Here is a 24,032-nt window from a genome sequence, read left to right on the forward strand (position 1 = left end):
TTGCCTTAAGACCTCCTGCTTTCCTCTCCTGTGTCTTCAGGATGTCCTCCTTTTTAAAAATATAAATAAGCTAAACAAATGTAAGAGTTGGTATGTTGTAAGTCTACTTATTGGGGTGAGATCAAGGAAAATAGGTTAGAAAATGTATCCATTCAACTCATATTCTGGCTTATTATGTTAAGAGCATGCATGTTACGATTTCCATGACAAAGGAGGGAGGCTGCACTGCCTTGAGGACTCGGTGGACCTTGACCCTGGGGACCGACTGGTGATGATTGGATTATATTTGGCATCTGTACAACCATGGCAAACTTCCATGCAAATGATTTGATGGACTGTTGGTATGTTTAATTATTAATGTTTGGTGTGGTAAATGAATCGGAGCTCCACAGGGAATGAATGCAGCCAGAGTCATAAAGACATTAAACTGGTTGACGTGAATTGCTTTGGATGTGGTAAATGTCTCCGGCATTCTTTGATCATTTGTTTTTTATCTTTATCCATCTTAGACTTTCGGGAAACTGAAAAGTTTGACGGAAAACTCGGGTAGACCATTAAGTGTTAAAACGTCAGAAAATGTTCCCTATTTCTTTATTTAGCACCTGGCTGATAAGGGCACAAGGTTTGTCATCACTTATTTTCATTTGGTGTTTAATGTTTAGTCGTATTGTGGTCTAATAGTTTAACTGAGTTTATTCGATTGTGTTAAGGCGAGCTAGGCTGCTACATTAGTTCAGTTCAAGTCCATGTGGTCAGTCTGGGAGGGTTATTTTCTCTGTAAAATATGATTGTTGATATAAAGAAATGCAGCATTTTTGTTTTACAGTGACTGCAATATAGATGTTCGAACTACCATATGTGACAAAGTGTTAAATATGTTTAGCTATAGTACTCCATCAGGTTGAAACGGGTTAGGGTTAAAACTTTAATGAGATTTTTCTTGATTGCAATATAAATTGTGATTTATCTTTATTAAGATGTTAATGTATGATTTTAGCTGTAGAATATTGTACGGCAATATTACATTAAGCCTATTATCAGAATGTGAACAGACGGTAATACTTTTATTTTATTTCCTTTCATAGCTCTTGTTTTGTTCAAGATGTGTTCACGGATTTCAGGGAGCTACAGGATCGTCTGTTTGCTCAAAATTGTGAACCAACAGGTAAAGAGACAGATCATTATTCAGCTGGGGATGCTACAAGTAGCATTAGAAATATGCCAGACTTTCCACATCCTGTCCTTAGCGACAGCAGCAGATCTTTATCACACATCCCTCGGCCAGGGGTTTTTAGACTCCTTAAAGCTATCCTTGTTCTTCTAACCAAACACAAAAAGGATGAGGAGACAATACTTGAGACTTTTGTTAACCCCAGCAGGTTGAAGGTCTCCCCTTTACTTGGAAACAAATTTCAGAAATCAAAATCACAGTCAGAAATTGCGCAATGCAAGTCTAAGTTTTTAGACCTTAAATCACCCATTGATTCAACACCAGAAAGTCCTTCAACAGTATAAAAAAAGATGTTCCCTGATCCGCGGAGTGTCTTTGGCAGGACAAACTGTATGCAGTATATTTCACGGAGGCGCCGTTATTACTGTTTCGCAGCACAAAAAACCTCATCTGCAGTCCACCAGTGAGGAGACAACCGTTCTTCAGCGAGGTCCAGCTCCACTTCAAGTCGTGGCTTTTGAACAGCCGGTCGCTGCGGGTGCAGCCGCCAACATGCCGCTCCTCGCAAGAGTTGTCCCTGGAGACCCCCCTGCTTGGCCAGGAGAGAAACGGCCACTTTTTCCCGGTGTTGTCAGGGGAAACATCTTCAGTCCGTTAAAATGTCCCCCAGCTCCACAATACCACAGCTTCAGATGGCACCTTCTCCCTCCACGAGTTAATGCCACAGGGAGGAGGATCCTCAGAGTGCTTTGTAAAATAATGTTTTTAAAATTCAGCGTGCATCGTAGACTACACACCAATGAAATTGCTTTAAAACAGAAATACATTTTTAAAGTTTTTAAAACCAAAGACCGTTCGGTTGGAACTTTCTTCTGAGTTTTAAGGCACACACAATGACTGGAGCAGAACGTCTGAGACAGGGTTCGGTCAAGGCAATCAGCCACAATGTGGTATCCCATCAAGTCTACATTTTTACCCTTTAACTTGACGAGAAAACCAACTCAATTATTACGCCGTACACGGAAAGCCCTTCACCAAATAAAAATCTTAAAAAACAAGCTTTGAGGAAAAAAAAAACCTCATTGCTCTTTGCCCAATCTGTCATAAAAACGCCAGGTCTTCCGGCCCCCAGATTAACCCGTCCCGTTACTCTGGGGGCCGTGTGTAGCTGGTCGGGGGGTCCCCGTGGTTGACGGTCGCATGAAGAGCTGCATGAGGCCAGCCTTGTGCAGCTGCTGCCACAGCTCCAGCTCCAAGCGAAACTCGTGGTTGGCGTAGAATATCACCTTGTGGTAGGTTTTGTCAAAGTAGTGGTCCGAGTACTTGCTATAGTCTGGCGTCATGAAGCCATAGGCACTGACCTGCACGGCAAAGATGATCATAAACCACAAAGAAGATCCATCTTAGACACGAGGGTTAGGGTCATGGAGCAATTGACGACCTTGTGAGTTGAAATTATCCTAATGATAACAATAAAAAAGGTTGTTTATGACTTGATGCACACTTGATGATTATAACTAATTATATTGGGAACCAAAGTTCAGTGGAGATATGGTTATTATGTATATAACTAGTATAACTAGTTACATGATTAGGACATCTTTGGTTTGAAAGATAAGCTGGTTACCTGGTCACAGGTGTGCAGAGCAGCCAGAAGCATCACAGATCCCGTGGACGGACGGAAGATCCCCCTGTATCTCTTCTTCAGTGTTTGGGCTGTAAAGAACCTACCAGATGGGTTTCAAATGAAGGAGGCAAAAGAATATTAAAAAAAGAGAATGGTGCATTGTGTAAGAGGCCCCCAATGGGCGGGGCAAGGGGCTGACAGTGTGGGAAGATGGGAGAAATTCTGCCCTCAGACGCATTCTACAGCACCCTCTTCCCAACAACAGCACTCATTCATTAGAAACACAAACACTTCTGTCCATCCATGTAGATCTCCAGTGAACTCAGACCACCTCCCCCAACTCCACTCAAGTTGAACACTCAGCCTGTTCAACTGTTTGGTCTTTTATTGTATCGTCTGGCTCACCTGTTCCTGAGGTAGCGGACAAAGTCTGGGTGATACATCTTCAGCTTCTCCGCCGTCGCGTCCTCTCCAAAGTACTTTGGTGGACTGTGAAAACAAACCCAAATTATCGGGAATAAGAAATGCAATTTTATAGTTTGCTACTAAATATTAGGGCATTTAGCAGATGCTTTCATCCAAAGCGACTTACATCGGTAAATACACACATTGAAACACAGACGGCAAATGTCAACCATGCAAGGCGACAGCCAGCTCAGGCTGACCCTGCAAAGAAAGGCCGGAACACTATGCTGAAGCAGACAGAACTGAGGAGCTGAATATATTCTGCACTTTCTAAAAATCATGTAAAAAAAAAACAACCTAAAATCAGAATCGAGATCGAAATTCGATTAATTGCCCAGCCCTACGATGGAGCCATGGTAATACAAAACATTTTATTCATTAGAAAGGTTCACAATCACACACGCACACAAACACACTCACACTAACACACTCAGACTAACACACTAACACACGCACACACGCACACGCACACTAACACACGCTTACGTTTTGGATTTATCGTGGCCTCGCTCCACTGGTGTGTGTGTGGCGACAGCTTTCACCATCAGGTAGTCCCGGTCATTGTCTGGAAGGAAGACATACCGCGTCTCCTGTAGACCAATGAGAGGGACAGACAGAGAGACAGCGTCAGACAGAGACAGACAGAGGGACAGAGAGACAGAGAGACAGCGTCAGACAGAGAGAGAGACAGACAGAGAGACAGCGTCAGACAGAGAGAGACTTAAAAAAAAAACAGGAAAAAAAACATGTCAGTTGAGAAGCAGATATGAGGATTCCGACGGCAGTAACATAACCTTCAGCAAACGGCATAATAATACGTTGAAGATCAGTGCCCAAGTCTTGTTTACTGCTAGTATGTTATGAGTTAACAGGGTTATTTGAGCCTGCAGAACGCTGGACAGCTGATGTGAAGTAGAGGAAATGTTGCGCATTAATTGAGTGAAGCGGTGATCAGACTCTAGCCGTGCTGTTATGTTACGACCAGGTCCTAGCTGTGTGGTTAGCAAAGGTTCATCAACACCCCTCCAGGTAATCAGAGTCAATTAATCATTAAAGCCATCATCCAATCTATTATATGGGATAGAACAGTAGCAGTTTCCAAAAGGAGTAGTACCAAACAATGTTTATCATTTGATCTGGTGGTGGTAGTGATGGCACTCTGATGGTGGTGATGGTGGTGATTGGGGGGCTGGTGATGGCACTGTGATGGGGTGGTGGGTGGTGGTGGTGATGGTGGTGGCAGTGGGGGTGGTGGCAGTGGGGGTGGTGGAGGCACTGTGATGGTGGTGATGGTGGTGGTGATTGGGGGGCTGGTGATGGCACTGTGATGGTTGTGGTGGTGGTGATGGCACTGTGATGGGGTGGTGGGTGGTGGTGGTGATGGTGGTGGCAGTGGGGGTGGTGGCAGTGGGGGTGGGGGTGGTGGAGGCACTGTGATGGTGGTGATGGTGGCGGTGGGGGTGCTGTGATAGCCATGGGGGGGGGGGGTGGTTCTTACCTTGGACACCGGTGGCCCCCTGAAGCCCGCGCTACGGTAGCCCCCCATGGAGTTCTTCATCGTGTTGGTGGAGAAGGTGTAGTGGGTGGTGCGTGTGCCCACATCCTTCTGGAAACCATCCAAGATAGCCCCGTTCGTCCTGAAGAGATAGAGATATTAATATCGATATGTATACATCATGCACACCACACACACACACACACACGCACACACACACACATTATATAGCTATTTGGGGACGGGGGGGACAGGGGCTACCTGAACACGTAGTCGTGGCCGTCGATCTCGGGCCCCTTGCCGGAGTCTTTCAGGATCCCCCCGTTGCCGACCACGGCGCAGCGGATGCACCGCGAGCCGTTCCGTCGGCGCTCCCAGTCGTCAAACATCTGGTGGTTGGCCGTGAGGTTGAGGACGGAGAGCGTGGCCTTCAGCGCTGAGGAGGAGGAGTCAGGAGGTTCAGAGGTGGACGGGCTTCATGACATTCTGCCAGGTCACTCCTGATCAGGACGACGTGTTTTGTCATAATGGTAAATGGTCGATGGTCTGCATTTCTACAGCGCTTACCTAAACAGTGGCCACTCCAAGCGCTTCACAACATTGCCTCAAATGAACCCATTCATGCACACATTCACACACCGACGGCGGAGTCAGCCACGCAGGGCGACAGCCAGCTTGTTTGGAGCAGTCAGGGTGAGGCGTCTCGCTCAGGGACACCTCGACACTAGGAGGAGCCGGGGATCAAACTAGCAACCTTCCGGTTACCAGCCTTCGCTCTACCTCCTGAGCCACATGCCACCGATTATCGAGCTCTCATAGACATAATCGACTGTTCATATCTGTTGTAGCGAGAGGCAACACAGTCGCGCATTGGGTTGTGCATAATCAGGGATCCAGCAGTCCTATGTGGTAGCAGTGTAAATGACCCATATAATTTTGTTTTATCATATTTTATATTATTGAGATTGGTTTATAGTGCCTTGGATATCACATTTGTTCATTCAAACTTGTATGGTGCCCTAAATGTGTTTCTGATTAATATTCATAGCGAATTTTACTTGCACCTTGTTGTGTGACCTTTATTTTGAAAGGCCACAGAGACGTTTACCTGCCGTCTCTCGGTGCGCGACTCAGACGGAAAGGAAGGTTTAAGAGGTGAACACGTTTGTTCATGCTTAGAACTGTTCACAAAACATATGAAGCATTGTTCATCCCTTTAATAGCACCTAGCTGGAAGGCGAACAGGTATGTGTGTTGATAAACTGTGGAATTAAGTTCTGTTACGTTTTGTTTTTGATATATGTGTAAGAGTATGCATTTTTGGAGTTAGCTAATGCTAGCTAGTGCTATTCACCTCGTGGTGGTAGCTAGCTGTGGGGAAAGCATGGTCATATTACGAGTGCATGATTGTGCCTTTTTATTTGCTTTCCGCTCTTACGGTGTATCTGTGGTGTGGATGTGTGAAAATAAATGGTTGATACCGCACCATGGGCCATCAGTCATCTTTATGGAGTGCATCGCTAATTAAAGTCTGAATAAAGTCCAGCTGGGAATGCTACAGTAAGAGCTGGACCCTTCATCAACCCTGCCACCACGCTGCCAGAGAGGAGAGGTCTACGAAGACGATCCACGGACCCAGGTTGCAGCACGACTAGGGGAGACCGGGGATAGATGTCCCACGGCCGACACCTCATGTAGGGAGCAACTCGGCTCCATTCTACGGGTCTTCTAGACAAAGGGACTTTAAGTCATCGTGCAGCTGGCTTAAAGGTTTGGTGTGACGGTCAGACATTAAAGGTATGGAACATTTAATTGACTGGAAAGGAACGATTCATCTTCACTAAGAACATTCATATTCATCTGTAACGGTTTAAGAAGAAAGAAATTAAGAAGAAAATTATTTCAACAAAAATGGACATTTATTGAATTTTCTTCTACTAAATGTAAAGCTTATAGGACCTTTAAGAAAAAATAAGGTACTCTTCACACAAAGAAAAAACAAGTGAATTTTGTGACTTTGTTTATGTTTATTGACTGCTATGCTACTGTACATTTTCTGATCATCCTTCCTGTTAACTCCAAATAGAAAAAGAAAAAAAAAAGAAAAAGGGGTGTTTCAATGTGTAACAATGTACAGTCTAAATGTTAACTGAATTTTGTATTAATTGGAGAGGTTGATTTCATTTTAACATTGCAGTCAATCATTTAACAATCAGCCTACAGTAATAGGCTCTAGTCCTCTGAGTGGTCTGTATTTATGTCAGATTATCTGCTCCTATCTTTGTGTAGTCTAAATATTAAGGATTCTTCTTCCCGCTGTACAGTCTATAGGCTATTGTAAAGACGAACATTTTATCATATCAATAATGGCAGAATTGAATATTAAAGGAGCAGAGAATCCTACCCCACAGTCAGAGCTAGAGAAACAGATAGATAGCCTACAGCATAAAATAGGAAGGCTTAAAGGGGCTCTTGATGAAACACTGGTGACTACAGAGAGAGAACGTTTAGAGAAGGAAATTCAAAGTAGAGAAGAAACATTAAATAGCCTCCAAGGTCAACTTCAAGAACAGGAAGAGGATAGCCGCCGACGCTCAACTCGAACAAAAATCCTGACTCCAAAAATGCTTGAACTTCAACAAGATGAGGTGAAGAAGAAGGAAAGAAAGATCCTCACAGCGTATGAAAAATGGAAGAGTCAAGCCCGTGAGTCAAGAGAGCAGTTAAAGAAAGACCTCAATGAAAGTGAGCTGGCATCTCTGCTCGATGCTCTGGAGAAAGATAAAGAGTCAGTGGTGAAAACATATTCCGAAGCACTAGTTCACTTCACACCGTCAGCCGTATTGAGAAACCATGTTGACGCATGTGAGGCAGCTACAACAGAAATTAAGAAAATCGCCTACGAGAGGATTGTAGACATCGATTTAGATTTTGATGCAGAACAAGCACAGCGCCGTCTCAAGGAGCTACTGAAAAACGGCTATGCGCGCTCCGTTTATGGATCCACTGTCTCTAGAATGTCAAAGTCAGTCAACGGTTCTGAAGACACTACTTTAACAGCCAAACGCATGAACGCTGCAGCAGAGCTTGCCGTGAAGGAAGTTGAGTTGGAAGGATTTCTGGAGGAAGAGAAACAAAGGGAGAAGATCCAACTTCTAGAAGAGCAACAAAGGACACTAGAGGAGCAACAAAGGAAGCAGCTTGAAGTTGAAAAACGCGCTCTTGAACGCATGCAGGCCGAGAAGGAAATCAAGGCAGCTCGGGCCAGACTACAAGTCTACAACCAGGAAGCTCCACAAGAGGGCAGCGTCCACTCCTCAAATAGTCATAGTGGCTCCATAGCTCCAAGTAGACAACCCCCTAACGTCACAGTCTCGTCATCTGAGCTAAATATGTCGTCCCTAGCCAGGGCCCTCCAAGATAGTATGGCCCTAAATAGACTTCCAGTGCCAGAGCCATCAGTATTTAATGGTGACCCTATCCAGTTTATTGAGTGGAAAACTTCATTTATGTCACTCATTGACTCAAAGGCCATCTCCTCAGCAGATAAGCTTTATTATCTGAGGAAGTATGTAGGCGGTCCAGCTCGTAAGACACTGGAAGGGACCTTCTATAGAAATGATAGCGAGGCTTACAGGGACGCTTGGGACAAAATGAACCACAGATATGGCCACCCCTTTGTTATACAGAGAGCCTTTAGAGATAGGCTGACAGAGTGGCCGAAAGTCCAACCTAAGGATGCAGAGGGGCTTCGGGACTTTTCAGATTTCTTGAACGCCTGTCAAGATGCAATGTCACATGTGAAAAACCTTGAAATACTGAACGACTGTGAAGAGAACAGGAAGCTAGTCCACAAACTGCCAGACTGGATAGCATCTAGATGGAACAGGAAGGCTACGGAAGCCTTGGACTCAATTCGAGAATTCCCCAGTTTTAAGGACTTCACCACCTTCATAGCAAAGGAGGCAAGGATTGCCTGTAATCCGATCACCTCACCATATGCCTTCCACAACTCCGAGTCTTGCCCAGCTAAAAGGAATAACAGGGACCCCAAGAGGAACAAGGCGAGTGTTCTGAGTACTCAAACCGAAACCAAAGCCGACGGTGAAAGGCAAAGGCCAGCGAAGGGGAAGGAAAAGCCCCCTTGTGCGTTCTGTCAAGACACTCAACACAGGCTACACGGATGTCCCAAGTTCATCGCCAAGACTCTGGCAGAGAGAAGAGAATTTGTGAAAGAGAACAAGCTCTGCTATGGCTGTACCAAACCTGGCCATAGTGCAAAGGACTGCCGACATAGACATTCCTGCAACACCTGCAAAGGCAAACATCCAACCTGTCTTCACGATGAAAACTATGTAAAAAGGGAACGGTCCAAACCTTGGGAAACCATATCCCCAAGCAACACACATCGAACAGATCCTGCCACGACTGCGATGTCACATGCCGTCACGACTGGACAGTCTACCAACACGTCGATGATTGTGCCTGTTTGGGTGTCATCCAAGAATAACTCACAAACTGAAAAACTTGTCTACGCCCTGCTGGACACACAAAGTGACACCACATTCGTCGACGAGGAAGTGAGCAAAACTTTAAAGGTAGACTCCTGTCCAGTAACACTGAAGTTAACAACTATGATAGGATGTGACACCATTGTGAAAAGCCAACGAGTTTCGGGGCTTCGTATACGAGGTTATGAGTCCCCCATCCACATCGACCTTCCTCCTGCCTACACGAAAAGCTGTATTCCAGTGAACCGCACCCACATTCCTACAAGCGAAACGGCCAGACAATGGAATCATCTCTCCACAATCGTAGACAAGATTCCACCGCTGCAGGATTGTGAGGTTGGTCTTTTAATAGGATACAACTGTGCAAGGGCAATGGCACCAAGAGATGTAATATCAGGAGGAAATGAAGAGCCTTACGCAGTTTGTACCGATCTAGGATGGAGTATAGTTGGATGCTCTTCGCCATGCCTTGACGCTCCAAGTGTGGCAAGACGGTGTTTCCGGATAGCTGTCAAGGAGCTCCCTCCAGTCACCCCTGCAGATGCTATTCGTGTTCTGGAATCCGATTTTAAGGATGCCAAGGAGGATGGGAAAACGGTGTCCCAGGAAGACATCCTGTTCCTGGACAAACTGAAAACTGGCATCAGGAAAAATAGCCAAGGTCACTACGAAATGCCCTTACCCTTTAAGGAGAGACCCAACTTACCTGACAGACAGCTTGCCGTCGTTCGTCTCAACCATCTCAAGAGGAAGCTGTCGAGGGATGAAAGGTACAAGGAACAGTACATGAAGTTCGTGGAGGATGTCATAGAAAAGGGTGACGCAGAGGAAGTCCATGATGGTGGGAAGGAAGGAGAAAAATGGTACGTACCTCATCATGGCGTCTACCACGCCAAGAAGCCAGACAAGCTGCGCGTGGTATTCGACTGCTCCGCCAAATACAAGGGAACCAGTCTAAATGATCATCTGCTCACCGGACCCGACTTGATGAACAATCTCAATGGTGTTCTCCTTCGCTTCCGACTACACTCCACGGCGTTGATGTGCGATGTAGAAAGGATGTTTCACCAATTTCATGTGAGCAAGATGGACCAGGACTATCTGCGCTTCCTTTGGTGGAGGAAAGGAGATCTCAGTGCGCAGCCTCAGGACTACCGTATGAAGGTGCATATCTTCGGCGCTGCCTCATCGCCTGGTTGCGCGAACTATGGCTTGAAGTATTTAGCTACCGAGAACAGAGACCTATACCCTCTAGGTTCACAGTTCATTATGAGAGACTTTTATGTCGATGACGGGGTCGCAAGTATAGACAGTACGGAAAAGGCTATTCAGCTCGCTCAAGAAGCCAGAGAACTTTGTGCCCTAGGTGGTCTTAGGCTCCACAAATTTGTGTCCAACGACAGAGCTGTCTTAGAGAGCATACCGTCATCTGAACGTGCATCAGACATTAAAGATCTCAACCTTACCTTTGATGATCTACCTGCAGAAAGAGCATTAGGTATCCAATGGCACGTCGAGTCAGACTGCTTAAAGTTCAACGTCAACCTCAAGGACCAACCTGCAACACGAAGAGGTATACTGTCTATGGTTGCCTCCTTGTACGACCCCTTAGGGTTTGTCGCCCCATTGTCGCCCCATCGGAAAAGGAGTGCTGCAGGAAATGTGCAGACAGGGAACGGGTTGGGATGATCCCCTGACTGAAGAACTTCGTCCACGGTGGGAGAGATGGAAAAATGACCTTACCAACATGGAGAAGATAGACATCCCCCGGAGTTACGCACCTGCAAACTTTGGAAGGGTTACGAGACAAGAGATACACCACTTCTCCGATGCAAGCATGATTGGCTACGGGCAGTGTTCATACCTGAGACTCAGAAATGAAGAAGGAGACATCCACTGTGCCCTAATCATGGCAAAGTCTCGTGTTGCTCCTACGAAGGTCACCACAATCCCGAGATTAGAGCTAACAGCTGCAGTCATCTCAGTGAAGACCAGCAATGTGTTAAAAGAAGAACTTGGATACGCTGATGCCAAGGAGTACTTCTGGACTGATTCTAAAGTCGTTATAGGGTATATTAACAACGAGGCTCGACGTTTCCACACGTTCGTGGCCAACCGCATCCAGAAGATACACCTCAGCACGTCTCAACAGCAATGGAGATATGTCCCCACTGACCAAAATCCGGCGGATCACGCCTCCAGAGGCCTAACCATCAGTGAGCTGATATCATCAGACTGGTTCCAAGGACCTGCGTTTTTATGGGAAAGGGAAATCGGCCTCTCAGAGGAGGTGATCTCGGAACTGCCACTTGGAGACCCAGAAGTGAAAGGCGCTCAGACACTGAGCACAGAAACTACAGAGCAAGACTCCCTTGCAGATCGGCTGTCAGGGTTCTCATCTTGGTCCCGGGCTGTTAGAGCAGTGGCGCGTATCCTTCGACGAATCAACAAAGACAAATCCAATGGTCTCTCTACAGTGGAGGAACGAGAGGACGCGGAGCGCCTCATAATCAAAGATTTACAGAGACATATCCAGAGGAATTGAAGTTTCTGAAGAAAGGCTCTCGGCTGCCACTCCACAACGAGATGCATCGCCTCGACGCCTTTCTGGACAATGATGGTGTGATCAAGGTGGGAGGTAGACTCGGTGACTCAAATCTCCCTCACGCAGCCAAACATCCTGCGATCATTCCGAAGGAACATCACGTCACGAAGATGATCATCGTCCACTGTCATGAAAAGGCTAAACATCAAGGTAAAGGAATGACCATCAACGAAATCAGGTCAAAGGGCTACTGGATATCGGGGATTGGTCGAGCCGTGGCATCTCATCTTCGCCAATGTGTGATGTGTAGAAAGCTCAGGAGACACACAGAAGAGCAAAGAATGGCCGATCTCCCACCAGAGCGTTTGGATCCATCTCCACCATTTACATACTGTGGACTGGACTGCTTTGGACCCTTTTACACCAAAAAAGGACGGCGTGTGTGCAAAAGATATGGCCTTCTCTTCACCTGCTTCTCCTCCAGAGCCATTCATATCGAAATGCTGGAGGACATGTCAACAGATTCCTTCATAAATGGACTGCGCTGCTTCATTGCCATACGTGGTGCAGTGCGCCAGATAAAATCTGACCAAGGAAGCAACTTCCTAGGAGCTAAAAATGAACTGAAGGAAGCTCTTAAGGAAGTTGATATTGACAAACTGGCAATCTTTCTCTCTGAGAATCAGTGCGACTTCATCATGAATGCACCAGGTTCAAGCCACGTCGGCGGAGTGTGGGAGCGTCAAATTAGGACGGTCAGGAGTGTCCTCAACTCGACCCTCTCTCTCTCTCCTGGAAATCTGGACGATGCGTCCCTCCGAGCATTCTTCTATGAAGCAATGACAATAGTTAATAGTCGCCCTCTCACTGTTGAAAACCTCAATGATCCCAACAGTCTTGAGCCGCTTACCCCTAACCAACTTCTTACCATGAAGTCTACCCCAGCTCTTCCTCCCCCCGGCAAGTTCATCAGAGAAGATATGTATGCGAGAAAGAGGTGGCGCCATGTACAGTACTTAGCGGAGCAGTTCTGGAGCCGTTGGCGTAAAGAGTATTTATCCAACATCGCCATCCGGAAACGCTGGCACACCCCGAAGAGAAACCTACAAAAAGGGGATGTAGTGATGATGAAAAATGATGATCTGCCTAGAAATGAATGGAGGTTGGGTAGAGTTTCAGAAACTACAGTGGATAGGGATGGGCTGGTTAGGAGGGTGAAAATCTGTCTAGGTGATAGAAAACTAGGCAAGAAAGGTGAACGTCTCACCAAGCAGTCAGTGCTTGAACGGCCTGTTCAGAAACTGGTCTTGTTACTAGATAGTGACTAGTTAGTTACAAACTAGCACATGCCTTGCATCTATTAAGATGTGTTTTCATTTGTTTTGAAGTACTTGACACTTCTTCCTTACCAGGTCTATGGTCTATGGTTATTTTGAGTTAAAAAATCATTTGTGTTTGCACATGGTTGATTTGACTATATTTGAAACACTAATGATTTGGTGGGAGTGTAAATGACCCATATAATTTTGTTTTATCATATTTTATATTATTGAGATTGGTTTATAGTGCCTTGGATATCACATTTGTTCATTCAAACTTGTATGGTGCCCTAAATGTGTTTCTGATTAATATTCATAGCGAATTTTACTTGCACCTTGTTGTGTGACCTTTATTTTGAAAGGCCACAGAGACGTTTACCTGCCGTCTCTCGGTGCGCGACTCAGACGGAAAGGAAGGTTTAAGAGGTGAACACGTTTGTTCATGCTTAGAACTGTTCACAAAACATATGAAGCATTGTTCATCCCTTTAATAGCACCTAGCTGGAAGGCGAACAGGTATGTGTGTTGATAAACTGTGGAATTAAGTTCTGTTACGTTTTGTTTTTGATATATGTGTAAGAGTATGCATTTTTGGAGTTAGCTAATGCTAGCTAGTGCTATTCACCTCGTGGTGGTAGCTAGCTGTGGGGAAAGCATGGTCATATTACGAGTGCATGATTGTGCCTTTTTATTTGCTTTCAGCTCTTACGGTGTATCTGTGGTGTGGATGTGTGAAAATAAATGGTTGATACCGCACCATGGGCCATCAGTCATCTTTATGGAGTGCATCGCTAATTAAAGTCTGAATAAAGTCCAGCTGGGAATGCTACAAGCAGAACCTCTGGAGACAGCACAGAGCATGTGCAGGAAACAGAAACTGCAAGGGGGCGGAGCTTAGGCCTTGTTTCCCATTTCGTTGCAAACATATTCTGCTGAAGAAAACTTCTTTGTGCGAACAGATCGAAACAAAGTACAAAAACGAATTCTTACAGTCATAATCCATTGAGGACCATCCGTAGGCGCCGTGAAACTGCTTCAGGCGCTGGTGTTGGGGCAGCGTGACGTCCTTGGCCCACTGGAGAACCGGAACGGTCCCCACGAAACTTCCATTAAAGCCGGATGACGACCACTTCCTGGCGATGGAATCTGGGCAGGTCTGGGGGAGCAGATAGGGGGCACTGCTGGAATCATTACACCATCTTATTATTGCCGGTTTGAAGTGGATGCAGGGATCATCTTCTGCTGGTTCGAGTAATGGCCAAGTGCAGTTCCAACAACATGCGGCTACAGTTGAGAAAATCCATCGCGATGCTAATGCTAACAGCGATGCTAACGCTAGATTTGAACAAACTAAATTTATCAGGACATCGTCCACTGCCCACGGTTCAAACACATGTTGAACGTGATGTGACAGCCCCGATGTGACATTCCTGCTCTGTCCCGTGTCCCCTGGTCCCTTTATTCATAGCCTCCCGCTTTACCTTCTGTTCATCAGTCATTGTTCATTGTTCATGCGTCTAACCCTTATCCACGTCATCTTCCCCTTCTCTGTATTTGGTTTATTTAACTTCCTCTGTGCCAGATCATATTTGTACCCTTTGGCCGGGTTGTTCCTGCTTGTTTCTCCCGGCTACACTGTGGTCTTCTCCTTGCCAGATTTGTCAGCCTGATCCCTGGTTGTTTACCCTTGTATGGTCCTTTTCTACAATGGAAGACTATTCTTGTATGCCAACCGTCCGCCTCATCGTTTTTTAGTCAGCGGTTCCACCGGCCATTACAGGCACTCGAACCAGCGCTTTATGCACAAGCTGTAGTTTGGTGGGGGGTTTACTGTTGGAGAACTTGTGAGGCCAACAGACCTTACTGCAGCCAGCGTGGACCAATGGAACGAAAGGAAAGGAAGTCGAGTCTCCTCGGGAGCAATGGGGGGGTCACCATCATGGTTCCTCTCTATAGTTTATACAGACAGGGGGCACCACCCCTCTCTGCCCAGAGCAGTTAGGGTGAGGCGTCTTGCTCAGGGACACCTCGACACTCGATCAAACCAGCAACCTTCCGGTTACCAGCCAACCCGCTTTACCTCCTGAGCTACTGCTGCCCTATTGGACACCGGACCAATGGCGTGGGCGGGGGGGGGACTCACTGTCTGTGGTGGGATGTCTTCTCTGCTGTAGGTATCTCCAATGTAGGCCTCCTCGAAGGACAGCACCCTGGGAGTGGGCTCAATGGGGGCTGGTCTAGATGTGGTTACCCTCGGTCCCCTGGTCGGTGGCTGGCTGGCGGCAGCAGTGGTGGACGGCGCTGGCCCCGGACTGGAAGGGTCCAGGGCCACAGTGCTCGGGTCAACACTGAAGGCCCCGGGGTCCTGGCTAAAGAGACTGCTGTTGAGCCGAAGGGGCCCAAGGCGATCTCCTGGAATGCTGCAAGGTGTAAAAAACAAAAAAAAGTTGGTGAGCCGGGGGAAAAATCATTTCTTTTTTCTAAGGCTTATGATAGATATCAAAGAAATAGCTGATAACTTGGTTTCTGTCAAGTTCAAGGCACCTTTCCACAATGATCTGGTCTCAGCAGATACCTCGACTCTGTTGGTTGTTATGACATATTTGGAAGCTCAATCTGTACATTTTTCTCAAAAGAATCTCACCAGAAGTAACCATTTAAAGGATTTTAATTTAACATTTTCTTCTCAGGGGGGCATGCCCACGGACCCCCCTAGCGTTGCTAGTTTATCAACTCACAGCACCACTGCTACAAAAAAATCTAGGGGAAACACTGCAAACACTGATATAGATGATCAGCTGTTGGATAGGTGGATAACCGCCCTGTTGTATATAAATATACAACAGGGCGGTTAAACAAACTAAATTGAATGTTTACACCTCTTTTTCTTTCATAACATTGACAATGAGTCATCCTCAACATCATCATCTTCATCGTCGCTGTGCTGTATCATATGTCAGTCACAAAAAAAGACACATGCTACATGAAATATGCAGAACACTCTGACCCTCAACAACCCAGCCTCAACCAGAGGCCACTAGAAAACAAACATGTCAGCGTAGCTGCTGTTCTCCCTTCATACCCGTCCCCGTCGCTCTCCTTCTGTTTTCATTGTTGACTTTCTTCAGAGGATGGTGGCTTTGTACATACAAACACCGGGATCAAACTGAGCATCTTGTTTTTCCCCCAGTGGACAGAAGGGCAGCTACAGCCTCAGATAACAATGGTGCCGTTGCTGTGTGGTACTTCCCCTTAGACACCACTGCACCGACGCAACAACTAATGGTTCCATTGTCCCTCTGAACAGGAAGATGTGCTTAGGGCATATTAAAGTGTAACCAGACCTGGTTAATGCCCAACTATGTTCCGACAACTCAAGGTAACTACACTCCACGGAGCAAAGAAACACTGGGAGGCAGTGTGTTATGAACCTTGATACATACAGCGCCTTCTGGTCCACAAGATTCGAGAGCTGCCACTGCATGCCTGTGGGCAGGATAAGCACGCGCTTATTTTGAATCGCCAGGCATCAAGATTCAGCCATAAGCCCCAGTGAGACAGGCGGCTCCACGCCAAATGAGAGGCTTGGAGGCCCCAACCGGTCATTTACTGTCTGAAGATTGACATCCACCAGACGGACGTCCCGCCCTGCTGGATTTGGCACAAAGGTTCCAACACACCCTGTCCTACCAGAGACCGTTCCACTGGAAGTCACCAGCCTGGTGTTGTGAACCAGAGTCGTGTGCGTGTGTGCGTGGGTAGTTTCACCGACTTGCCTGCTAGGGGGGGAGGGGCTGGCTGCGTACCAGCGCCCCCCCAGGAGGTCCATGTGCCAGGGGGTCCACACCTCCAGCCTCACACTCATCAGGTAGAGGAGGGGAAGGCTGCCGGCCGCCAGGAGGCCGAACACGACGCGCAGCCTGGACGCCATAGCACGCCGTCGCTCAGCCGCACGCTGCTCACAGGCCGCCGGCGGGGCTGGCGGTCGAACGCGGCCCCCCGCGGGCACCCCGCCTTCCCCGGTGCATGGGGGCCGGTGAGAGGGGGTGAAGGGCGGTCTCAGCGAGAGGAGGAGGAGGAGAGGACAGGGGGCCCCGTCGGGTGATCCCAGAGGGGCGGAGCCACAGAGGTATGGAGAAAACGTGGGCGGGGCCTCGTCCAATTAGGAGGCTCTCAAAGGGGGATTTAATTGGACCACCACGGACTCTGTGCTCCACTCCTAGAGAGACAAAGACAAACAAGTATGAGCATGAGATATTGGAGAGGAATAAGAAGGATTGACAAAATCTTTCACTGTCATTTCACTTAAACTTTAACCATGTTACTGTCATGTTATTTAAACCAGCCATCATCAATACACTCCCACAGATGATTATTGGCTCACCAAGACAAGAGACACCCAATCGTGTACACTTTAAAAAAAAACATTCTCGGTTTCTATTGCAGGTGTCAAACATTGACAAAAAACATCTTAAACTAGGTAGATCATTTTCAGCTATAGTGACATGTTTCATGCTGAGCTCTAGAAAACACTCTGGTAAAGTTAAACCAGAACGACCGCATCTCTTTCAAACTATTTTACTGTGTCAAAGACACAGCAAACATGGCCTGGCCTGTGTCATCAAATCCTGTTTACGCCAAAAGATAGGAATCGCTTGATCAGCAAATATCTCCAATTTGATCCGAACAAACGAATTTTCCGAAAGTCAAGATGAGTAGGGCTGAAGGGGCCGAGAGAATGTTTAGCGGCGAGCCGAGATAAGCCGAGGAGCGCCTCTTGATAACGGACAGAAAGAGGCGAGGACAGCCCTGACTCTTCGCCTCCAAACAACCCGAAGCATTTAAATAAATATAACCATGTGAAACATGTATGAAACGCTATAATAGTGAAATCACATGTAGCCTAGATATTAAGTTCATGACTGAAGTTACAAGTTTTGCATTTTTCTTTTTATTCCTCTAGTTAAAGGGTAAATTCTAGGAATCTCATGGAGGCTTTCCCGGACCTTCTCCCGGACTACAATATGTGGTAAATCCCCCTCACCCGTTAAAGCTCCAGTTCAGTTCCTCTTCCCCCGTTATCGCGGAGCCTTTCCTTCCCAAGTTGGAAGCCCTTGCGCGTTGCTTAATCCGGTCAACTGTCGCCACTGACACACACTCCCACACGGAACCGGGCACAGCATGGGCGGACCCGCTGGTGAAATGAGAAACAGCTGTCGTCAATAGGCCGTCCCCCCTCAGCCCTTCACTGGGTTGTGTGGGGGGGTGTCATTACACAAATGTCTCTAATGACCGGAGAATGTGCGGAGAAAGAGTTATTCGAAAAACAGTTGCGACACACAAGAGTCAAACAACTTTTGAGCGCATGCACACACCGAACAAACAAACACACACACACACACACACACACACAGGAGGAGCTGTCAGATGACAAGCAGCGACATGCAGACGTGGATTCTTTTTGCATGTGCGCTCTCAACATAACACACCAACTTTAAGATCCTTATCTCTACCATCCCGTCCATGCCTCATACGCATTCTTCTGTCAACACGGGGTAGCTCAGACCTCGACGTATGCTTTCTTATGTTGAGTAAGGCCAAATAAAAGGAAACACATGCGACTGGGGGCTGGGCAGTCCTAAAGGGGCCACCAGTGGCTCCAGCACATGAGACCACGAGCTAGAAACGCTGAACGACTAAAGAGGATAAAGTAGGTCAAATGTACCCTGTTCCAGACGTGACGTCGCTCCGGGCTTTAGAAAGGACAGCTACGAGCTGGAAAATGTCATCTCATGGCTGCTGTAGGATAAATCGCTACAACGCAACCCAAAAAGGGAACCTATGAGTTCATAGTGGTCAAAACGCATACTTTTTAAACTTTAAACTTTTTGACAATTGAGGTCTGGTATTTTTTCGTGCATTAATTTAAAACGATGATTAGTCCTACCCCAATTTACTTACTCCTGAATAGCAGAACCACTGAGACCGAGAGGAAACTGCAGTTCTCTTGCCTGTCTTGATAACAATGAACGCAGTCACCTCTTGAACCTTCAACTTTAATCTCGTCACAGAGATGCTTCCCGTGCTCAGAGGTTCTGATCGACCCGTCGTGATGAACCAAACCTCAGAGGCACACCACTTCCTCCAGTAGAGCAACGCTTTGCGACATCCTGTGCTCTCAGTAGAAAGCCCCACAGTCTGCCTGCTGCTGCGGGTTGCTGGTTTGAAGCCTCGGTATGAAACAATGTTCATGATCACGTCGCTAGAGACCCACACAGACCAGACCTTTCACCCGAGTCTGCAGGTCTCTGAGATAAGGTGGGTTGTGTTCACGTTGGGCCTGTTCTCATCCTGGTGGATGTGGTGGACTGGGCAGTACATGCCCGGTGGTTTACGGTGTGTTTTCAGCTTGTGTAACCAAGCCTACGACAACAATTTTCTCTAAATTAAACATCAGGTGAAAACTAGAACCACTGCCCTTCAATTTTTTTTTATTATCAACAACAAAAACTAGAAAATACATTTCCTGCAGAAAATGCGGTGAGTGCTGTAGTACAAAGGTTGAAAATACTTTTTAATAAAGCCACATAGATTAAGACATAAAGAAACGTTAAATGGCTTAAATCAAGAGAAGGGATTTTAACAAAAGTTCAAAAGTCTAAATGGAGTAAACAATGTAAACATGCACACCATTTAAGAAACAAATCAAGTGACAGCTGTATGCAAAGCATTGCTAAAAATGCAGAAATGTCAAATGTATTGCCCTGCACTGCTGCGCGCGCGCGTGTGCGTGTGTGTGTGCGCGTGCGTGCGTGTGTCTTTAAGAGAATAGCGAGCCGGTGTATGATCAAAAGTAGCCCAATTGAGCGGGAAAAACAGCCCAATCTGGCAACACTGCCTGAACGTCCTCCAAAAGTAACCCAATCCAGCGGGAAGAAACGCCCAATCTGGCAGCACTGCTGAACGTCCTCACGCTCCAGTGTCAAAGTAAATCAATGAGACAAACTGAAAACTACGGAAGAGGATTAGGGCCACACATAAAACAAATAATTAAGTTCTGACTTTAGTCTCAGAATTTTGACTTTAAACTCAGATTTCTGACTTTAAACTCAGAAGTCTGAGATTAAAGTCAGAATTTAATTTTTTTGTATGAGTGCCCTAATCCTCTTCCGTAGAAAACAAAGCCGGTAAAAAACTAAAACTGTTATTCTGAATGCAGTTTAAATGACATCGAAATTTTGTTTAATGGTTTGAACGATGGTTAACGGTTGAAATTTGACCGAGTTACGATGTCTTAAGTAATTTAAGTGTCAGAATGGGCAGACGGCTTCAATGGGACCATCTGTAGAATATGACGTTTTGAAACTAAAACTGTAAAAGATTGAAACATTCTGAAGAAAGTTTAAATGTTATCGAAATTCAGTTTAGATATTACTGAAGATACAAGTGTGTTAATTTGTTAAACAGTTGAACATTGATTTAGTTAAACAGTTGAAGAACCAGAGGACGGCTCTGCTGTCCTCCCTTTGACTCCCATGGTAAAAAAAATATAATATTTTAAAAGTAGAATATCTTAAAAGGTATAAAATATTTTAAAAATCTGAAAAAAGGGGCGCACGATTCCAAGCTATTCTGAATATTTTGAAATTCGAATGGAGTCTCTAGGGGAAGAATTGAGGAAGGTGATAGGTCCCAAAGTTTGTAGAGAATAATAAAGAAAGAAAGAATAAAATTAATGAAGAACAATAGTTGAGTGCTGCATGCAGCACTCACCTAATTAATATAGCTGTGAGCAGCAATGAGGGGGCCAAGCAGAATATGACTCCATAAACTAATTTTGGTGGACAGACATAATTGGTTAGAAGGCTACATGATGACGTCTCAGTAATTTCACTTACAATGAAAGCTATTGGCAAATGGTTTTCACTCCGAAAATACATTGAATTTGCTTTCTAAGGGCTGGAATAGACCTGCTGCTAACAACGCATCCGCCTATGGATTAGGGCTGCCATACATATGCTGCGATTGTTTGGTGCGTTGATCGTGCACGTCGTCGCAAGGTAACATGACGCTGATGCTGCCCAAATAATTTGGTGACATTTGACCTCTTGGGTGTTTTTAAAACCAAAGCGAGTGTGATCATATCTCAGTCTATCTTTTATTTCTTGATGTGAACCTTGTTGAAAGTGCTGAAGGCCGTGTGTTTGACGTAGATCTATCTTGTTGCTGTGGCTACTCTGGTCAATTATGCTTGCAGAATTATCTTGTTGCTGTGGCTACTCTGGTCAATTCTGCAAGTAGAATTGACCAGAGTAGCCACAGCAACAAGATAGATCTACGTCAAACACACGGCCTTCAGCATTTCAACAAGTTTCACATCAAAAAATAAAAGATAGACTGAGATATGTTCACACTCGCTTTGGTTTTAATGCCACCCTAGAGGTCAAATGTCACCACATTATTTCGGCATCATCAGGATAGAGTCATAAGACTTTTGCTGCCTTCAAAACAATCAGAGTTTCCGGTAGGTTCGGACCTTAAGCTCGGAGGAAAGTTTCGTGCGGAAGGAGTTTCGTTCGGAAGTAAAGCTTCCCGAGTCCCCCAAGATTACGTCACAACAATGGCCGCCCATTTCATTGATAAGACTAAAGTGAACTTGCAGCAAGCGCTAAGAGGCGAATTAACACCCATTCTAACATTTGCATTATGATACATTATAGCTTACAATTATAAAAATCGCCTGATAAATTATCGCTCATGTTCAACCATCGCAAGCAGTACTAATAACTGATTTATATGATTCAGCAAAGAAGCGCAAAGAGGTCCCCGCGGGCATCCATACTTGTTGTTATGAAGTCTAGTCTCACAAACAATCTGTTTTACAGTTTTATGTCATTAGCCTACAAACTTCTGAGGGGCGTTTCCTGAAAACTCTTATTTCAGAAGAAGGAAACGTTTACGGAAAGACACGTAAGAGCTTCCAAACCTCCGAGCTGTTTTGAAGGCGGCATATGAGCCAAGTTTGGTTCGGATACATGAAAGCCATGCAAAGATATCAGCTCACTTCCTGTTTGACATCCCCCTGAGGTTAAAGATCACCAAATTGTTTGGGTGTCCCCAGGATGATGCCATGGGTCTATGTACAAAGTTTGGCTATAATATGTTAAAGAGTTGCTGAGAAATGGAAGAAACTTCCTGTTTTGCGGCTTCGCCGTCAGGTTTGATTGGCTGTCACGGCCAAGTTAAAACACATCTTCAATAATTACTGCCCCCCCCCGGAGGTCTAAGGTCACCAACTTTGATGAGTGTCCCCATGATGATGTCATGGGTCTATGTACCAAGTTTTGTTATGATTTGTCAAAGGGCTGCTGAGAAATTGGCTTACTTCCTGTTTGGCGTCTTCGCGGGCGAATTTGATTGGCTGTCGCGGCAAAACGGTTTATAATTTGAAAAATCTATTCTATAACTTTTGTGAAGCATGGTCTGTAGATAATCTGTGCCAAGTTTCGAGAAGATTGGACAAAATTTGTGGTAGGGGATGCATTTTGAAGGTTTTTGATAAAAAAACAAGATGGCGGAAAATCCATCGTGGCGTAAAACGACAAAATAGGGTGCGTTGAACTCGGCTAGGCCCAAGGATTCCAATGATAATTTGATTGTGAATATTGGATGAATGGGTTAAAAGTTCTAAACATGAATGCATGTCCAACTTTGACCTGTTGGTGGCGCTAGAGCTCTTGAGATAGCGACCCCAAAACTGCTGTGAGGGATCATAGGACTGTCCTGAAGACTTTTTTATGCCATAGACGGGCTGCCATAGACTCCCATGGCAGGATAATAATAGGAAAACGTAAAATAACAATGGTCGTCTCGCAAGCTTCGCTGCTTGCTTGACCCCCAATTATAAAAGAAAAAAAACAAAACAATTCCAAAAATGGGCACGTCTGGTCCACCTTGTGCAGACAAACAGAAGGAATGCCAGCCCCTTTGCAACAAGTGGTTCCGGCAGACGTAGCTGCAGTCCCGACCAGCCCAAGGACCATGTGTTGGCCCGGGGAACAGGATACTGAGAGCAACGCCTCCTTCGCCGTGACTCGGCGGATTGTTTTACCCGCCCACCTTGACCTCACGGCCGGTGTGGGTACCAGATTGACTCGGCTGCCAGATCGACTCGGGGTCCTGCGTTTACAGATGACGTACCGACACTTGACGTATCGACACAAGCCAACGGACAAAACCCGGAAGGGTTGTTTATCAACGGGGCTCAATCATGGACATAAAAAGAAGGCTCAATCCGTTTTGGTTTTGATTTCATTGAACACAGCCCTTTCTTTCGCACAAGCAGAGCCATTGGAAACACGTCTAAAAGCACTGATGAATGCATATGTAACCCAGTTCCTGTTAGGGACTCTTATTTTGAAGGAGGAGAACGGAAGTGTCTGTGTGTGGGTCCCTGTTTTGACTTTGTGTTGGATCGCCCCGTTCAGTGAATGGAGTTAACAGATTCTGCTTTTATATATTACCCAAGTATAGGCAACAATAAAACGCTCGGTTACACATATATTTTTGTTTTCACATATGTTAAAGTAATTATCACCTACAAAACTAATCCTATATTGATGAAAGCCCCCCCCCCAAAACGTTTATTAGCTCCCGTTAGCCATCAATCTAAAGCCACAAATATTATCTGATCAATCTATGTACATTACATTCTTATTCATAGATTAGAAAACAAAAGGAGATCATTAACACTTGGTAATAACATGGGAATGAATGCGCATTTAAAAGACAACCATTTCAGGAAGTGCGTCATTATTGCACATCTAGGACCCCGAGTCGATCTGGCAGCCGAGTCAATCCGGTACCCACACCAGTGTTCGGCCAATTTCTGCTACCTAT

At 45.8% G+C, this 24,032-nt stretch overlaps 1 protein-coding gene across 1 annotated transcript; it reads right to left on the bottom strand.

Moving 5' to 3' along the window:
• Window positions 1-901: 901 nt before the first annotated feature.
• st6galnac (ST6 (alpha-N-acetyl-neuraminyl-2,3-beta-galactosyl-1,3)-N-acetylgalactosaminide alpha-2,6-sialyltransferase) lies at window positions 902-19,226 on the bottom strand. Its single transcript, XM_079757181.1, has 12 exons — window positions 19,095-19,226; window positions 18,859-18,947; window positions 18,178-18,327; window positions 16,910-17,352; window positions 15,277-15,553; window positions 14,124-14,289; window positions 5,020-5,194; window positions 4,762-4,900; window positions 3,750-3,853; window positions 3,204-3,287; window positions 2,799-2,898; window positions 902-2,532 (listed from the first exon to the last, which is right to left on the bottom strand). Exons 4-12 carry the CDS (start codon window positions 17,062-17,064, stop codon window positions 2,305-2,307), a joined length of 1,428 nt encoding a protein of 475 aa, XP_079613307.1. The 5' UTR covers window positions 17,065-17,352; window positions 18,178-18,327; window positions 18,859-18,947; window positions 19,095-19,226; the 3' UTR covers window positions 902-2,304.
• Between the last annotated feature and the right edge of the window lie 4,806 nt (window positions 19,227-24,032).

The sequence above is a fragment of the Pollachius pollachius genome (genome assembly GCF_949987615.1).
Source record: "Pollachius pollachius genome assembly, chromosome: 19".
Taxonomy (NCBI): Eukaryota; Metazoa; Chordata; class Actinopteri; order Gadiformes; family Gadidae; genus Pollachius; species Pollachius pollachius.

Bases quoted from the DNA above. Each gene is read 5' to 3' on its own strand.
- st6galnac (XM_079757181.1), bottom strand. From the start codon at position 17,064: ATGGCGTCCAGGCTGCGCGTCGTGTTCGGCCTCCTGGCGGCCGGCAGC. The intron at 14,290-15,276 runs GTGAGTCCCCCC...CTGCTCCCCCAG, and splicing joins AAGACATCCCACCACAGACA to ACCTGCCCAGATTCCATCGC. The intron at 5,195-14,123 runs GTAAGAATTCGT...CCTCCTCCTCAG, and splicing joins GTCCTCAATGGATTATGACT to CGCTGAAGGCCACGCTCTCC.